This window comes from Chrysemys picta, chromosome 2, assembly GCF_011386835.1.
Source record: "Chrysemys picta bellii isolate R12L10 chromosome 2, ASM1138683v2, whole genome shotgun sequence".
NCBI lineage: Eukaryota > Metazoa > Chordata > Testudines > Emydidae > Chrysemys > Chrysemys picta.
The window spans coordinates 76259800-76279196 of NC_088792.1; the positions used below are offsets into that span (position 1 = coordinate 76259800).

General features: G+C 40.6%; 1 protein-coding gene across 15 annotated transcripts in view; it reads left to right on the plus strand.

Moving 5' to 3' along the window:
- Positions 1–19397, plus strand: part of RBMS3 (RNA binding motif single stranded interacting protein 3) — a 917250-nt gene that overhangs the window by 302963 nt on the left and 594890 nt on the right. For 8 of the 15 annotated variants that reach the window (XM_042840452.2, XM_042840448.2, XM_065583518.1 and 5 more), the window contains one exon: positions 8311–8484. In XM_042840452.2, the coding sequence (XP_042696386.2) occupies positions 8311–8484 (174 nt within the window). Of the gene's footprint in view, positions 1–5730; positions 5786–8310; positions 8485–19397 lie in introns of all 15 variants that reach the window. The other 7 variants (XM_065583522.1, XM_065583523.1, XM_065583520.1 and 4 more) reach the window with 2 other exon arrangements.

Sequence of the window (19397 nt, forward strand, 5' to 3'; positions counted from 1 at the left end):
AGCACAGAATGTAGAGCATACTTTCAGGATGAGGGATTCTATCCTGGGAAGCAATGACTCTGAAAAAGATTTGGGGGCATGGTGAATAATCAGCTCAACATGAACTTCAAGTGCAGCTGAGTGTTTAAACAGGGGAATCTCGCGTTAGAGTACACAGGTTATTTAACTTCAGTATTTTACACTAGTGAGACCACTGCTGGAATACTGTGTCCAGTTCTGAGTCAACAGATCAAGAAGGATGTTGGTAAATTGAGAGGGTTCAGAGAAGATCCACAAGACTGATTTAAAGGATTAGAAAACATGCCTTATAGTGATAGACTCTAGGAGCTCAGTCTATTTAGCTTAACAAAGAGAAAGTTAAGGGATGACTTGATTACAGTCTATAAGTATCTACATGGAGAATAAATATTTAATAATAGGTTTTTCTATCTAGCAGAGAAAAGTATAATGCGATCCAATGTCTGGAAGCTGAAGGTAGACAAATTGAGACTGAAAATGAGTACATTTTTAACAATGAGCGTAATTAACCATAGGAACAATTTACCAAAGGTCATGGTGAATTCTCTATCACTGGCTATTCCAAAATCAAGATTTCTGTTTTTTCTAAAGGATACCCTCTAGGAGTTATTTTGGGGAAGTTCTATGGCCTGAGGTATACAGGGGGTCAAACGAGATGCTCACTGGGTCTCTGCTGGCCTTGGAATCAATGAAGCTAATAGTCAATAACCATTCTCCCCCCAGTCCTCTAGTACTCTGTAGGCCATTCATCACTCTGCCAGGCCAGGTTGCACTCTGTAGGCTATCCATCTAAAAGTTCCAAGACCTGCTTCTCTCCCATGAGCTTTCTCCTGTAACCATAGGTCAGATCTCTCCCTGCAGGAATCTGGGGCACCTCCTTTTGGCAATCCCTTGTTCCTGGGCTGCTCCTGCAGCCCTCCATTTGTGTCTTCTGCCAGAGAGTTCCTTACAGTGTTCCACTTTCCAGGCCTCCTTGCCTGTGAGTCCTTCCCCTGCTCTTCAGGACCTCTCTACAGAGTCAACCCTTTGCTTCTGGATTCAGCTTACACTGACGAAACTGGTTTTTCCCCTCATTCATAGGGACCTGTGCACAAGCCTTCCTGCAACTCAGCAGGGTTCCCCAGCTCTAGCCAGCCCTCGCAGCAGCTTTCCTCAGAACTCATCATTGCACTCACAGTTACTGTTCTCCGTCCAGTTTCTTGCAGCTCTTTCGCTCAGGGAACTCTCTGTTGCTGCTCCTGTCTCTCCTCTGTTCTCAGTCAGCTCTCACTTGCCCCTTTCCAGTCTCTCTCTTTGGATCCATCAGGCAGCTCCTACCTGCCCCATTCTCAGTCCTTGATGTGGCCCACGGGTCCTCTCAAGCCCAGTCAGGAGGCAACTGATGAGTCACAAGTGCACTTCCCTCCCCCCCACACACACACACCTTCTTAAAGGGGCCAGTCGCACTGTGTCACCAACCAAATGTTGTTTAATTCTGGAAAATCCATGGTGCTTCTTCATAAAAGATGCAGAATGAACTGGATAAATTCAAAATTTGCAATGGGCAAGCATTAATATCTCTGTCCTCCTTGGACAGATTATCTTTATGTTATAATATGTAAATCACGGGAAAGATAAGAGCAGGAAACTCTGCCTCAACTGGTAAAATAAGTCATTGCCCCCTTATTTCCTTCCAGGTTAAGTTCTCAATGCCATTGTAGAAGAAAACTCTCCAGTTTCACCATCCACCATCCTTGACGTTTCAAATATTACTATTGTTGTCAAACTCTTCTAATTTACTTTGCCATGTTTTATCTTCCTTGAGGAATGAGACAAAGGTGCCATCCTAGCCTGTGTGAGAATCTTCTAGAGCAGCTCTTTTAATCTCGGTCTCTTGCAGTCTCTAGGAAAACCTTAGAATTATGGAAGTGATAATATTTTTGTAATGAATCCAGTCTTTTGTAGATTAGACCCATATTCTGTGTCGTGGCATGGTGCGTTTTGAGCGGCACTTCCAGCAACAGCAGCAGTTGCTGCAATAGGCCCTGTCTTGCCCTGTAAACCTTTGAGGCCCAAAAGAATATACTTTGGTGGCAGAAGAAACTTACTAGGCATACTTCTCTTCTGTAGCTTTGTGAAAAGATACTGTGCCTGAAAAAGTAGCCGAAGGCCAAAGTAATTGGAATATTCAAAATCCTGGGGATTGGAGAGACCCAAATTGATGTCATTTTCTCAGTCCACACACATCTGAGTTAATTTTAAAGGTTTAGACAGCATAGGGTAAATTCTCATGATGTTTACACCCATTTAATCCCCCTAAAGGTTAATGAATACGATGCATGGGTATAACCTAGAGCAGAATTTGAGCCTGTCTCTTTAACATGCAAGAGTGCTAAAGCAAGTGACACAAGTATACAATTGAAACTAACTGGCAAGCAGGGATAAAAAAGCTGCAGTCAATGCTGACTTAATGAAAAGAAGAATTTAAATGATCTGGAAATTCTGAATTACCCTTTGAATATTTTCCTTATAAAAGCAGTTTATTGTGCAGTTTTAAATTACAAGGTAGTATATCATAAATGACAGTGGACAGTGCATGCAACATACTATTAAGACTTTTAAGTCTACATCAGAACTACTGTATGTTGTTTAATATCTTAGTCAAATTACGAGCTTTATTCAAATGCAAATAGGAAGGAAATGGGGAGTAGCTGCTGTTTCCTAGATCTACTATAAACTGCTTAAAAGGCTGGGGAGGTTGGACTAGTCAAAAGTTTTGTCACTATTTAATGTGTGTGCATCCTTTTGAAGATTAAAAGTGCTATATAAATACTAAGAACTATTTTTTTACCTTAGTTAGCCTTTGAGCATCAGCTATTAAAAGAACTAATTCCTGACAGCAATTAGACACAGGGAATAGTAAGAGTTTGCACTTCTGTCTCTTCCATCCAAAGATCTTAAAAGCACTTCAGAAAAGTGAGTTAATTTAGTCTTACAGCACTCCTTTGAATTATTATTAGCCACATTTAACAGATTAGGAAACTGAGGCACAGAGAGACAAGGTGATTTGTCCAAGCTTCCAAAGAGTTTTTTGTGCAGCTGGATATATATTGCAGGTAGAAATGGACAGGAATTTTTTTAGGAGTGTTTTTGTCATGTAACTTTTTTTGATGAAAACAAAATTTCATTTACATCAAAGATTTCTACAAAGGTTTCTGATTTTCTTCAGAACACCTGATATTTTTTCCATTTTTTGCTGATAACTGAAAATGTTTTGATTTCTGAAAAAACAAAAAGAAGAACAGGAGGACTTGTGGCACCTTAGAGACTAACAAATTTATTAGAGCATAAGCTTTCGTGGACTACAGCCCACTTCTTCGGATGCATATGAAGAAGTGGGCTGTAGTCCACGAAAGCTTATGCTCTAATAAATTTGTTAGTCTCTAAGGTGCCACAAGTCCTCCTGTTCTTCTTTTTGCGGATACAGACTAACACGGCTGCTACTCTGAAAAAACAAAAAATGTCAAACAGATATTTCCCACAGAAATTTCTGATTTGAGGAAAAGCCAGTTTTCATTGAACACTTTAACCAACCATTTTGACCAGCTCTAATTCCAGTTGTCTCGACTCCTAATCCTGTATCTTAAAGACATGATCATCTTTACTCACTTCTGGAATAGAGTCATGCGATGCTCAGTGTATCCCCTGACACCTTAATGTTGGTGGTCAGAGTAGATGCCTTTCTTGACTCCCTGACATTCAGATAACTGCAAATTTTCAAAAGATCACATGGAAGCCGATTAAATCGGAAATCTCTTTGCATGTTGGAACTTTCTAGAGATTAGCCACTGAAACGAGAGAGGCCAAAAATAGTAACTTCTCTTCTCCCATCACTAAACAGATAGGAGAAAAGGGAACTCCCCCGATAACCACAGTTTTTATAAACCTTCCTCTCGTATCCTGGATGAGATATTTTTTAAAGAGCTTCTATATCGAATTTATCTATCGAGATGTTTTACAATGCTCACAACTGTAACATCTAATCTCTTACCACTTCTGAAAGCAATAACCATCTGGATCTCTTTGGACTTGACAAATGCAGTTTTGCCCCACTCAGACCCTTCAGAATGCTACCGGTAGGATAATTTTCCTAGCCCATTGCTTTGATTATGTCACTCCTTTCTTTGCATTCCTGCACTGGCTCCCCCTTTTATATCACATGAAAAATAAGATGCTTATATTCAGTTTCAGGGCTCTTCACAGTCAATCCCCATCCTACCTATCATCCCTTATTTGACACGGAGCTGTTGATGCTCTCCTTCTTCTGATGCCAGCCTCCATTGCCCACTTGTTAAATTTTCAAACCTGCTTTCTCCCTCGTTGCCCCACATGCTTGAGAGGAACTTTGCATAAACATCCACAAAGGTACCTCATTCTCCACCTTCAAATCCGTCTTCAAAACTCTCCTTTGCCGTGATGTATACAAAAATACTTGACAACTACTAGGCTGCTGGTGTGCAGAGACCACTGCCTATCTTGTTGACCAATACTGTCTTATTGTTTCCTTGTACACCTCCATCTGGTTGTCCCTTGTCTCATACTTAGATTGTAAGCTCCTTGGGCAGGGGCTGTCTTTTTGTTCTGTGTTTGTACAGCGCTTAATACAGTGGGGTCTGGGTCCAGGACTAGGTCTCCTCAGAGCTATGGTAATATGAATAAATAATAATAATAATTAGTAATAAGGTGTGAGTTGGTCTGGATGAGGTAAAGGGCTTTTAAACAGTAGCAAAATCTCAGGAAGGGGTTGGGGTTTTCCAGGTAGCTGGCTACGTGCACAGAGCAGCAACCGGGAGCGGCTCCCTCACACTCCCTGCCCAGGCCTGGCTGTCAAGGAGAGCAGCCAAACATACAGGGGGTGTGGGGGGGAAACGGTGCAGCTGGAGGACAGAGCCCCTCCCCTCCACAGGTAAGGGGGGTAGGGAGAGTGTGGGGGCCCCAGGCTGGGAGCAGAGTGGGGAGGAGACACGGGGTGTGGTCACGTGTCCGCCCCTTTAGCTTGTGTCCCCCTAGTATGGGGAGGCACCAGTCGTCTCTGGACCATTGGGGAGATTCTAGATGAAGATGTAACAGGGAAAGAGAGAGAGAATCTCTAGGGATGATAGTTTTTCCTCATTTTGAACATTAGCGTTAGGAGAAGGTGACTCTTTCTGAGGTTCTTCACCATTGTCAGATGACAAATGGGGGTGGGAGAGTCTTTACTGGGGAGATGCAGAACATGGGAAATGGAAATCTCAGTTGAGCTTTCCAACTCCTCATCTGCAGAGTTTATTTTACCTCTTATAAGCTCTGAAGGGCAGGGGTCTGTCTTTTATTGTTTGCGGTGTTGTCAGCAGTTATGATTTTATTGCACATTTCATGCTAGTTGGTTTGTTTCTTATAAGAGAATGTCAGCTTTCATTTTAAAAAAGGTAAGTTTCTAGACATCACTGTTGCAGAGAAAAGCTGAAAAATGTGACCCAAGTGACCACTAAAGGCAAATTAAAAGAACCCCAAATTTGTTATTTAAATATATCATGATTTTTTTTGAGGCTTCTCTCTGATTTTCAAACAGTTGGAGTATTGGCAATTCTCTGTATGTTTGTACAGTGCCCAACACAACAGGACATTGGTTGCTGCGGTAATGTAAATAATACATTAATAATCTGCGACTGCCAACGTCTTTTTATTTTCCAGTCAGCCACAAATATTTTCCACTGGCCTGTACAGTCCAGCTCTATCAGACCTAACGGTGAGTAGGGAAAATCTTGATACTGTACCATAGCACAACATAAATAGAATATTCTATAGAGGGATGAACAGTCTTTCTGTTCATTTATAAGGTAATTTAATGAACAGTCACACTTTAATATCTGACATCTACAAATGGCAGAGACAAAAGTACACGGAAGCATATTATGGCTGTCTGTCTGTCTAGACTGGTCAAAACAAAACCCAACCCTTTTCTTCCATATTGAAGCAAATATACCAGAGTGCACAAAGAGAGATTTGTCTTTGAGGGGTGATATGAAAGATAAGTAATATGTCAAATAAAAGAAAAGATATTACGTTTTTTGTTCCTTGGGGAAAGGGTGTAAAAAAGAGAACTTGAGTCTTTCTAGCCAGAGCTGCTTTCCTTTGACTTGCCATGATTTAGATTCATATAAAAAGATCTATTTGAAAGAAGCTTCTTTAACTATAGGGGCAGGTTTTTTTCCAAAGCCCTTTGTAAATGAACAAAGTAACCACTTGTCACATACACAGACTAATGAGAGTTGAGTGTGGGTTTTAGTGTTCATTCATATGCTTTGTGTTCAGCTAGTCGTAAGTTAAATCTTTAGAAATCACACCACAGGAATCTTTTACTTGGGAGTGGGGGAAAGAGAATCTGGTGAGATACTGAGAACTGATGGGCGGAAACTGCTCTTTACAGGCTTCCTAATCTGCAGTTCAGGAAATAAACATACACAGGAAGTCATTTAGCCTTTTCGTGAACTTATAGTTTATACAATGTCTGATAACCAAAGCATTCTTTCTGTACTTAAACTTTTAAAAATAAAATTAAATAAATACAATATGTGCTATTAGTGCCAACGTGCACTGTAATTTCCAATTGGTAACAGCCATCTAAATATGGTATTAAAATGGGAAAGATGATGAAATTGTCCCCATCACCTTCTCTGCTATGTCTTCCCTTCCTTCCCTGGTCTTTCCTATTTAGCTATTTCCCCCTCCCCAACAAAACCCAGAACCAAAATATTAACCAAATATGGAACAAACATGACTTTTTCAAACCATCACTCTGCTCGCTCTGCTTGTGTGTTATATCCTTTCCCCTTTCTCTCTGTCTGTCTTGTCCACTTGTAAGCTCTTCGGGACAGGATTGTCTCTCATTCTGTACAGTGCCTAGCACAAAGGAGCCCTGATCTTGGTTGGTCCCTAGGCATTGCGATTATAGACATCATAATAATAAAGTATTATTGTTCTCTACACAACTATATTAAATTATTTTGATGTTGAAGGGAGTTTATATTCATGATTGCCTAATAATGGACATGTACTTAATACAATATAATCTGTGTTCTTGAAAAAGGTGGTTAAAAGCAAGTTAAACTGCATTTGTCAGAGTGCAGTTTATGGTGGCTCCATCTAAACATACCCCAACTACTAGGATCACCATTTTAACATGAATTTAGTATGTCCTTTCGACTTAAACCATATTGTCCATGTTCTTTTATGATATATTGGTTTTACTTGAGGGCACATTTGTAAAGAATGTTGAGTTTGATTTTTTTTTTCTAAAAACAAGATCACATTCTGTTCCCATTAAAGTCAATGGGAGTTTAGCTGTTGACTTCACTGAGAATAGGACTGAGCATATCATAAGTAAAATTCACTGGTGTAATTTGAATCAATGAGTGCCAAATTTCATTTCCTTTCCCTTGTGAAGGGGAAAAAACTGTAACGAAGGAGAGAAGAATAAAATAAGAAAATATGTTCAGTATTTAAATTGTTTTGGAATCCTGGGAAGAACATACATGATTATAGTGCATACACAATTTTGGTCAGTTTGCCACATCTTGTAGATGATGGCATCAAGTTTGTATTTTCAATGGGTATGGTTGACTGTAGCAAATATATTATGGCCATACTTTTTTTTAAATGGCAACTAATTTTGGGTGGTCAATTTTTGGGGGCCCAGTTTAACAAATCTTTGGTTCTAAAGCCTGTTTGTCTTTCATGGGAGGTTGCAATTTTCTAAAATTAGGGACAGCTTTGTAATATTTTGCCTTGCCCCAACCCACCATATTTTTCCAAGAGATGGAATCACAAGATCTGAGGAAACTTTCTGAGCACAGGTGCTAGATTATTCACTTTGAAGCTCCTTAATTAGCCATTGGTACAGTAGATTTCAATTTTTACCAGTGAAAGAAGTAGGAAATTTCTAGAATCAATCTTGTGAAGTAATCCTATATGTAAATTTCAAACAGCTCCTCAAATCTCTATCACCATTAAATTCTCCTCTTGATGTGTGGTCCAGTCTAAATTCAACAATCATTCATTCTTCTATATTTACTGTAGAACAGTGCTACAAAATGCCTTTTATTTTTTCACCCTGAAATGATGCCTCTTTCACGTCCAGAGGGAATGCTCCTCTTTGTTCACAGATAGCGTGCTGAGATATGAATATAAGTGTGTTTATTACATTTAGTTGGACTGTTTGTAATATATTCTAAAAGCTATTTTTATATTGCATTTTTCTTTCTTTCTTGATAGTCCAGCTCCACAGTGAGAACGTACCAAAACACTAAATCAAGAGTGACCATGAGCCCTGGCTTTAGCTCACAATGGAACAGCAGCCAACCTGCTTGGAACACATACACCTTTCCAAGAGCAAGCTTGCACTACCAGTCCCATGCCAGCTACACCTACTGTGCTGGACACCCTGCTGTAAGTAATTAGCCTTTTATGTAGCTACATGAATGCTCTATGTTATTCCCTAGAAGGCAGAAGTTCTCAGTATCACAGTCTGACAACTCAGTGGACTATGTCTGCGTTCAGTCTGTTCCAGTGTTGTTAGAAATGTTTGTTCCCGAGGTGGATTAACTGTAAGCTTTGGAGAAATTTAGAATGATTCTAAGACAGAAACAGATGTGAATTTCTTGTTGCTCAATAGAAATGTTTATAAAAATTCAGCTTAGCTTCATATTAAACTATTGTTATGAACATTGGTTGCAATTTCGGGCGGTGGGGGGGGGGGTGGAAAATTATTTGTTGCTCCCTTCTGTTTTCCTTGAGGGTTGCTATTAGATAATAAGTGAGTTCTCTTTTGCTTAGGAGAGTGTACATTTTAAATTATGTGGATGAGTCAATAAAGCTGGGTGTCTCTTGTCATCATAATAGGTTTTGCTAATATTTGTTTATTCGTCATCATCCCTAGTGAACACAGTCTATCATCACTAGGCTACGCCTGCTCTCCTTTGTAGTTTACATGAGCAGTTGGCTAAAAGAGGGAGAGAGAAAGGAGGAGTGTAACTATTATTGCATGTTCTATTTTGACAGCTGTGAAAGGGTCACAGTTGATGGCTATTAGAATGGTATTTGCTCATTTCTGAAAAGCTAACTGCACATAAAGCCCAGTGGCTCTTTTAATTTCAGCTTCAGGAGGTCTTCAGGTTTGAGCGGAACAAGGAAAGATTTTGCTAGTGTAAGCAGTCTGCCCTTTCTTTGGCTCTGCTCTTGACTTTGATGTCTTTTAATTTTGGGACTTTTTTAGAAATTCTAAAGGACAAAGTTTTAATATCTTAACACCCTGCCACGTATAGGTTAGGAAGCTTCATCATCCTCTAGTGCATTCTAATAGGAAAATTAAAAAAAAAACCTGATTTATTGGAAAGTGCAACTTAATTTACAGGGGAAAATTTATGATGTGTGATGTGAGGACAGGGTTGCAAGATTGATTTAGACTTAATGTTCTGTCAGCAAACTTTTAGCCAAAAAGTTGCTTTGAAAATGTCTGACATAATAATTGTGATAAATGAGAGGAATTCTGCAAATCTGTCTGCTTTTTAAAATTATTGAGATATCATAAATCTCTGTAGATGCTGCTGTTTGCTATATTCTATTGTTTTGAGTTTTAGGAATTGTAAAAGTTGTGGGGAGGGGGAGGTGCCGGGGAGGCGGGGGACGACACAGTTGGAAGCCTGTTGATCCTTCTGATTTAGAATGTTCTCTTAAATAAAGGGTCATTGTAAAGATTTACTTTATATTCCATAGATATTCAAACTGTCTCTACCTCTCAAACTTTGATTAGTGATCATCATAAAAAAATGCTTGTGAATTAAACCAAAGTCTTATTATGTAGTGTACAAAAGGCAGACAGGCAGAATACTACACTACCATTAGATGGTGTAAATTCGCAGAATGTGGCTCTTGACCCTGCTACCCTAGGTAGCAAAGTAGCAAGACAAGGTGGAGGAGGTAATATCTTTTATTGAAGCAATTTCTGTTGGTGGGAGAGAAGTTTTTGAGCTTACACAGAGTTCTTCTTCAGGCCACCTTGTCTCCCTAATACCTTGGGACTGGTACAACTACAACACTGCATATGTAGAAGTGTGTCAGCCAAGGTATGAGAGCCTTTTTAGGCCAATTCTGCAGCCGCTCCTTCCTTTTTTGAGACCAAAGTTGGTAGTAACTCAATTCAAATCGCTTTATTCATGTCATTTTGTCCTAGTCATCAGGGCAACACACTCTAATATGTGGGTTATTTGAAGCAATTCTTCAGTTTTGAAAGCCAGTCCAGCCAAGTGCTGGGTCGGTAGAGATTCAGTACAAACAGAGTTGTGTAAACGAATGCCCTGATTAGAAACACCAAAAATAAATAGTTAACATAGGGGAAGGCAACTGAATTGATGTTTGCATTTAATTCTGTTGTTAGCATCCACAGTTGTTTCATAAAGCTTCTACGGTGCTTTGGCTGAAGTCATCTCTGGCATTTTGTTATGGTGCCAGCTCACCAGTTAGTTGGACTGATTCCATGAAGTGTCAGCAGCAGGCTACAAGGGGTTAGATTGACAGCTGGGATAACACTATATAAGTGCCATCTCTTGCACACAATTTTTTTCTCTATTCCAGTTCTTCGCTGTTAGTGCCCCTTTATTTGTCTGCATATCTCTGAGAGTTTTTTCCTCCGGCCCTGTGCCAACATCAGAGTTCTCTTTGAACATACATAATTGGGTCATTGTGGTGTCCTCTGTGTTGGTTTTTGCCTAATGTTTCATTTTTTGGGGTGGGATGAGAGGGTTTTCAAAGTCAGGAGTAACAACCACGAAGGAAAACTTGTTGTTCTTCTTAGAGTGTTCCCTGCATGTTCCCACTCGCGAGATGCACCCGTGGACGGCTCTGATGGTGATACTTCATAGCGGTGCTTGTTGAAGCATTCAGGTGCACTTCCTAACACCTCACTTCTCCATTCCTGAATGTTCTGAGCAGCTATAAAAGGGTCTACCTCACTTCCTTCCAGCCACAGTAACAGAGGGATGTGAACCTCTCCAGGTCCATCACACACAGATCCTTCTCTGAAAGAGAAAACAGTACCTTAGTGCAATATTCTTGTTAGGCATTAGTTCTAGTGTGAAGGTTAGCATGTCTGGTTCATCTTTATTTTTAAAAGATAATTTTATTTTTTAGGTTAGATTAGTTAGTTTTGGAGTTTGTTTCTGATCAACAGATTCATGGCAGATCCAAAAGCTAGAAGCTCTGGCTTGAAGAGGTGTATCTCTTCCCCAGCAATCTTCATGGCATCAGATGTCCATACCAGATGTCATGCCCCGAAGAGGGTCAGTCTCCTTCAAGGTGCTCGATTTGCATCACTTTTACCCCAAGGGCTTGCAGAGAGCACCAGAATAGGCTATAAACTGGGGACATGTTTTACAATTCCACAAGTTGATAGAATGCAACAATGTTGAAACTTACTTTAGTCTCAATGGAAGAAACCTCCAACCCTGTTTTTAAAATGGAGCTAGCAAACAGGAGCAGCAAATAGGAAGGTTTGCGAGGGAGTTCTCCAGGTGAAAGAGGAGTGACTATGTGACCCTTGGAGTGGGTTTGTTGTCTGTTAGTGTGTTGGTTGTTGTGTGCTTGCTTGCTGTGCCTGCTTAATTTAAGTTTATAGTGAGGTCTGCTTGGGGGGGCTTGTGTACTGAACATATTGGCCTACTAGGCAAGGCCGAGAGCTTCCTAACAAGGCTCTAGCCTGTCATCCTTTGATCTCTAATCCCTTTAGGATCCCTTGACAAGGGAGCTAGTGAACAGGGGCAACAAAAGGGAGTTTTGCAAGGGAGTTTAGAGAGGGAACATGAGAGCCAGATACACCTAAGAAACGTTCTCTAAACTTAGGCCAATTACCATCCCCCAAAAGGAAAAAAAATCCCTGCACAAACAAACAAAAAACACGTCAAGAGTTAAAATAATACAGGCAGAAGTGCAGCAGTAGAATGGGGTGATCCAGTTTATTGCATTCAATACAGTATGTATGATTACCTGCCTTGTGGGCAGGTGCCATATGTGTGCCTTCGGTGCAAGCAGACCCTCAGAGACCAGTTTAGCCACTCTTCAGATCTGAGTGCCTGAACTGGAGGAGCCAAGGGAGACAGAGAATTACATAGACGAGACTTTCCGGGACACAGCAGAGTGATCCCATCGGCAGTCTGACAACCTCTGTGTGCTGCTGAGGAGGATGAAAGTTTCAGGGAAGGAGAACATCAAGCTGGAGTGGAGGAAAATGATCCCATAGTAGGGGCTATCCTTCCAGATGATGCCATGGCATCCTCTTGTGCTGAGAATATTCCTCCAAGGGAAGGATCACCAATGATTAGGAAGAGACAGGTAATAGTAATGGGAGATTCAATCATTAGAAATATAGATAGTTGAGTTTGTGATGACCTCCTGGTGAATTGCTTGCCAGGTGCAAAGGTTGTGGACTTCTCGAGACATCTAGATAGACTTATGAACAGTTCTGGGAATGAGCTGATGGCCATGGTAGATGTAGGTACCTATGACATAGAGAAAGGTAGGAGCGGCCAAATTTAGGCTACTAGATAAGAGATTAAAGGCCAGGACCTCCATAGTAGCATACTCTGAAATGTTCCCAGCTCTGACTGCTAGAAGCTGGGACTGAATGACAGGGGGTGGATCACTTGATAAATTGCCCAATTCTGTTCACTCCTTCTGATGCATCTGTCACCAGCCACTGTCAGAAGACCGAATACTGGGCTAAATGGACCATTGGTCTGACCCAGTATGGCCATTTTTGTGTTATGTTATCCTGGCTTCGCCATCTAAAAATAAAATTACTCTTCCAAATTTAGACAGACTGTTGCAACCTGCAAAGGCAGTTTGGGCTTCTTCTTCATTGAGTCAGGATATATTAGAAAAAAGAAAGCTGTCAAATTATATCAATTTCTCTATGAGGGATTTTCATTTTTTCATACTGACTCAACTCCTAATTCTTTAGTTGTGGCAGAAGCAGTCCAAAGTGTGAGACAAACACATTCCACTTGTTCTCATATGGAGGGAAAGAAGATAGACACAATTACCTGAAAGATGCTTTCATCTGTTTTGCTTCTTATCAGGATGACACTTTACCAAGAAGTTGCATGATCAATACCACTTATGGAAGAAAATGGCCGTATTTGCCAAAGTGTTTCCCACAAAACAAAGGAACCTTGTCAATTCCTTGATAACAGATGGTGAAATATTTGCTAAACATTCTCTCTGAGTTACGCTTGATTTTATCGGGCTCTGCAGCAAGAGCGGTCATGTCAGCTATCACGTTATGCAGACATGCTTGGGTTCAATTGTCTACTCTCCCACCTGAAACTAAATCAAAATTAGAAGACGTTCCCTTAGAAGGTGATCCGTTATTCAGTAATAAAACATGAAATACTAGAGAAAATGAAAGATAAGAAATCAACTGCAAGATCACTGGGTGTCTACCAACCCCCAAGAAGAAGGGCCTCGGGACCAGTCTTCAGATAACTCTTTCTCTTCCTCATCTTATTTTTCATGAGGGTTTCAATATCAACCTCCTCCTTCCCAGACGCAGCAGAGGAGGAAGTCTTGAACGAAAGGGAAGCAATCTTCGTCTTTGGGATCAAATGTCAGACATCAAGTTGATGTGAGGATTGTTAGTGTCAGACCAGTCTTCCACCACATATCTTCACCACCTTTTGGGAGACCAACTTCCAGATATGTCAATGCTTGGACTCTACTGCATCACAAAGATGGATTCTTGAGATAAGGTAAGATGGTTACATCATTCAGTTCCTTTCGCCTCCTCCACCCAAGCCCCTGCACCTCCATTCCTAATCAGGGATTCCTCTCATGAAACCTATTAAGATCAGAGCTTCATTCCCTGTTGGAAGCAGGAGCCATAGAGGAGTGCCAAGGGAATTCAGAGGTTGAGGTTTCTACTCCAGGTATTTTCTGATACGGAAGAAAGATGGAGGGCTTCATCCCATATTACCCTTGTAGACCTGTATAAACTTAACTCCTTTATCAGGAAATTCCAATGCTGCATGTTGACACTAACATCATCATACCCTCTCAGATACTCAAGATTGGTTTGCAGCTCTGAGTCTCAAAGATGCATGCTCTCACATCTCTACCAGACTGAGGCACCACAAGTACCTTCATTTTTTGGTTTGATAAGACCATTTCCAGTACAAAATCTTACCTTTTGGCCTATCCACTGTATCCTGGCTATTCAAAAAATGTCTACCCATGGTATCATGGTTTATTTTTATTTAAATAACTGGCTGATCAAAGCATCATCAGAGGAAGGCCTTTCCATGGACATAGCTTACCCATGTTCCCTGTTCAAAACATTAGGACTTACGATAACATAACAAAAAAAATTCTCTTCTCCTAAACAAAGCAACCCCTTTATAGGAGCAGTTTTTGATCCTCAGATAAGCAGATAGAAAAGATATCTTTTCTAAAAGAAAGATTCCTGAAGTTTCAATCAGTCTGTGATGTTGCACCCCGTAATGCTTTATAGAAATATGCTTATGAGTGTAAATATGACACAACTGGAATATGTTTTATGCTAGATATGTCATGTAATATATCTTTGCAAAGGTTATGTTCTTCTGCATGTGTTCATCCTATTGGTACGTATGTATCATTTTTATATCTGACGTTATGAGTATTGGCTCTATGCTTGTATTTAAAGTGTTTGCTGTAGAAAGCACCTAAGGCAGATTTGGTCAACATAGTGTGAAGGGGTTATACAAGTATTGGGAGTACTTGGCTAACAATGAACCTTGATAGACGCCAATCCACATCTGAGTTTTCCTAGGAACCTCCTGTAGAAGACTGAGTCATGCATGGACATGTGACTTGCCCATGTGATTCCAAAACTCCATTTTGTAGCTGGATTCTACACAGGGGGCAAGAGGGGTTTCCACCCACAAGAGAGAGACTATATATGCCCCTATGAAAACCCTTCCATTTGGTCTTCAGCTGGCACAAAAGATAGCCTCTCCACCCCAAGGAGATGCCTGAAAGAAACTGGAGCAAAGGACAGTAACTACAAGGGTGTGAGCGATTGCTGGACCCAGACTAGGAGGAAGTCTAGTCTGTAAAAGAGGCTTATTGGAACATCTCTGAGGGTGAGATTTACCTGCATTTAGGTTTTTTTTGTTTTGCTTGGTAATTTACTTTGTTCTGTCTGTTATTACTTGGAACCACTTAAATCCTATCTTTTGTATTTAATAAAATCACTTTTTACTTATTAATGTATTAATACTTGGGGGGGGCAAACAGCTGTGGATATCTCTCTATTAGTGCTATAGAAGGTGAACAATTTATGAGTTTACCCTGTATAATCTTTATACAGGGTAAAACATATATTTATTTGGGGTTTGGACCCCATTGGGACTGGGTATCTGAATGCTGGAGACAGAAGCACTTCTTAAGCTGTTTTCAGTTAAACCTGTAGCTTGTGGGGGACGTGGTTCAGACTTGGGTCTGTGTTTGCAGCAGGCAAGTGTGTCTGGCTCAAACAAGGCAAGGTACTGGAGTCCCAGGCTGGCAAGGAAAACGGGCTCAGAGATAGTCTCAGCACATCAGGCGGCAGCTCCCAAGGGGGTTTCTGTGATCCAACCCATCACACCGTCATAGTGGGGCGTGGTCAAAATCCTACTCAGAAAATAGTTTTCTTCCTACGTCTAACGGGCCTCACTGCTTCAGCCATTTATGTAACACCTTATATTTGGCTTAGGACGAGAAGTCTGCAGCATTGGCTGGCTTAAATTACAGACCAAACAAAGACAACATGTTTAAGTGATTGACCATATGAAGAGAGATACTCCTATCCATCAAAAATGAGGAGGTTAGGTAAACAGAAATTAAAAGGTACAGCACCAAAAGTAAAATCCCTGCAAGCGGCATGGAAACATTTAAAAGACACCATAATAGAGGCTCAACTTAAATGTATACCCCAAATTAAAAAACATAGTAAGAGAACCAAAAAAGAGCCACCATGGCTAAACAAGAAAGTAAAATAAGCAGTGAGGGGCAAAAAGGAAACCTTTAAAAAGTGGAAGTTAAATCCTAATAAGGAAAACAGAAAGGAGCATAAACTCTGGCAAATGAAGTATAAAAATATAATTAGGAAGGCCAAAAACGAATATGAAGAACAGCTAGCCAAAAACAAAAACAAAAATTGCTATTACTTTTTGAAAATGCATCAGAAGCAGGAAGCCTGCTAAACAACCAGTGGGATCACTGGATGATGGAGTTGCTAAAGGAGCACTCAAGGACAATAAGGTCATTGCGGAGAAACTAAATGAATTCTTTGCATTAGTCTTCATGGTTGAGGATGTGAGGGAGATTCCCAAACCTGAGCCATTCTTTTTAGGTGACCAATCTGAGGAACTGTCCTAGATTGAGGTGTTACTAGAGGAGGTTTTGGATAAATTGATAAACTAAACAGTAATAAGTCACCAGGACCAGATGGTATTCACCCAAGAGTTCTGAAGGAACTCAAGTGTGAAATTGCAGGACTACTAACTGTCATCTGTAACCTATCATTTAAATCAGCTTCTGTACCAAATGACTGGAGGATAGCTAATGTGATGCCAATTTTTAAAAAGGGCTCCAGAGCTGACCCTGGCAATTACAGGCTGGTAAGCCTGACTTCATTACCTGGCAAACTGGTTGAAACTATAGTAAAAAACAAAATTGTCAGAGACATAGATGAACATAATTTGTTGGGGAAGAGTCAACATGGTTTTTGTAAAGGGAAATCATGCCTCACCAATCTACTAGAATTCTTTGAAGGGGTCAACAAGCATGTGGACAAGGGGGATGCAGTGGATATAGTGCATTTAGATTTTCAGAAAGCCTTTGACAAGGTCCCTCACCAAAGGCTCTTAAGCAAAGTAAGCAGTCATGGGATAAGAGGGAAGGTTCTCTCATGGATTAGTAACTGGTTAAAAGATAGGAAACAAAGGGTAGGAATAAATGGTCAGTTTTCAGAATGGAGAGAGGTAAATAGTGGTGTCCCCCAGGGGTCTGTACTGGGACTAGACCTATGCAACATATTCATAAATGATCTGAAAAAAGCGGTAAACAATGAGGTGGCAAAATTTACAGATGATACAAAACTACTCAAGATAGTCCCAGGCAGACTATGAAGAGCTACAAAAGGATCTCTCAAAACTGGGTGACTGGGCAACAAAATGGCAGATGAAATTCAGTGTTGATGAATGCAAAGTAATCCACACTGGAAAACATAATCCCAACTATACATATAAAATGATGGGGTCTAAAATAGCTGTTATCACTCAAGAAAGAGATGTTGGAGTCATTGTGGATAGTTCTCTGAAAACATCCACTCAATGTGCAGCGGCAGTCAAAAAAGTGAACAGAATGTTGGGAATCATTAAGAAAGGGGTAGATAATAAAACAGAAAATATCATATTGCCTCTATATAAATCCATGGTACACCCATATCTGGAATACTGTGTGCAGATGTGGTCGCCCCATCTAAAAAAAAAGATATATTGGAGTTAGAAAAGGTTCAAAAAAGGGCAACAAAAATTAAGAGTATGGAACAGCTGCTTTATGAGGAGAGATGAATATGACTGGGACTTTTCAGCTTGGAAAAGAGACGAATAATAGGGGATATGATAGAGGTCTATAAAATCATGGCTGGTGTGGAGAAAGTAAATAAGGAAGTATTATTTACTCTCTCATAACACAAGAACTAGGGGCCACCAAATGAAATTAATAGGCAGCAGGTTTAAAACAAACAAAAGGAAATATTTCTTCTCACAATGCACAGTCAACCTGTGGAACTCCTTGCCAGAGGATGTTGTGAAGGCCAAGACTATAACAGGGTTCAAAAAAGAACTAGATGAATTCATGGAGGATATGTCCATCAATGGCTATTAGCCAGGATGGGTAGGGATGGTGTTCCTAGCCTCTGTTTGCCAGAAGCTGGGAATGGGCTACAGGGGATGGATCACATGGTGATTGATTACTGTTCTGTTCATTCCCTCTGGGGCACCTGGCATTGGCCACTGTCGGAAGACAGGATACTGGGCTATATGGACCTTTGGTCTGACCCACTATGGCTGTTCTTATGTTCTATCCTTGGCATGGTGGAATCAGTGTTGCAACCTTCTAAACGAGGTAGATTTCGACCCCCCAGCTCCGTTAGAAACAACCACTTCAGATGCCTCCAACCACAGGAATGGAGAGTGCATTTTAACAAATTAATACTTCATGACCATTGGAATTCTCAAGAAAAGAGACTGCATACAAATACACTGGAGTTGAAAGCAAAGTGTTGGCCTTTCACATCTTTTCAAGCTCAGATCCAGAACATGGTAGTGCAAGGTGTTGCCATCATGTTTTCTGCAACTGCCTGAACAAGGAGGCAGTTGCTCTGCCATGTTGGTGTATCCAGTGTGTTTATCCTGTAGCTCTACATCAGCAGGCAAAGACGACAACCTGGCACATTAGCAGTGCAGGGATATAATGGAATTGCATGGAGGATCATTAAAGAAACTTGTGGGGTACCCAGGCATAGATTTGTGTGCAACCAGACAGAATATGAAGTATCACGTTTTACTCAGGAGCAGGGAGAGCCAATTTGTCTGTATCAGATGCCTTTCTACTGGACTTCCACCCTTCCCTCTCATCCAGAGTGTGATAAAGAAGATAAGACAAGACAGTGTCAAAATAGGTTAGCCCAGCATGGGCAAAGCAAAAATGTTTTTGGACCCTCTTCAGCTCTCCAAGGTTGTGTACAGACCTCTCCTGTTGTCTTCAGATTTATTCACAACAGGAAGGCTGAATTTATCCCCTTTCCCTGCTCCTTACTGCTTGGGCTAGAGGATTCTAATGAATCTGAAGAAACCCTGCCCATTCGAACTGCAACAGCTAGTGGTTAACTCTAGGAAACTGTCAACTAGAAGGTGCTATGATCTTGAATGCAGTAGCTTTGTGAAGTGGGCAAACAAAAAAACCTATAGATTCACTAGTAGAACCAATTCAGTATATTCTGGATATGTCTTCTTGAGGTCCCTTCCAGACTTAAAATTCTATGATTCTATGTCAATTAAACATCTCAGGGCTTCCTAAATGCTCCTTGAAATCTCACCTTGCTTTATTAACAGACAAGTCAGTTTTTGTGCCTGATACAGTATAGAAATTTATGAACGGGCCTGTCAATATGTATCCACTGATTCAGATCCAGTACTGTTGTGGGATCTCAGTTTAGTCCGTACTGAGATGATAGAGCCTCTTGGAGAGTGTTCTTTGTTTCACCTAATTATCAAAACTGCGTTCAT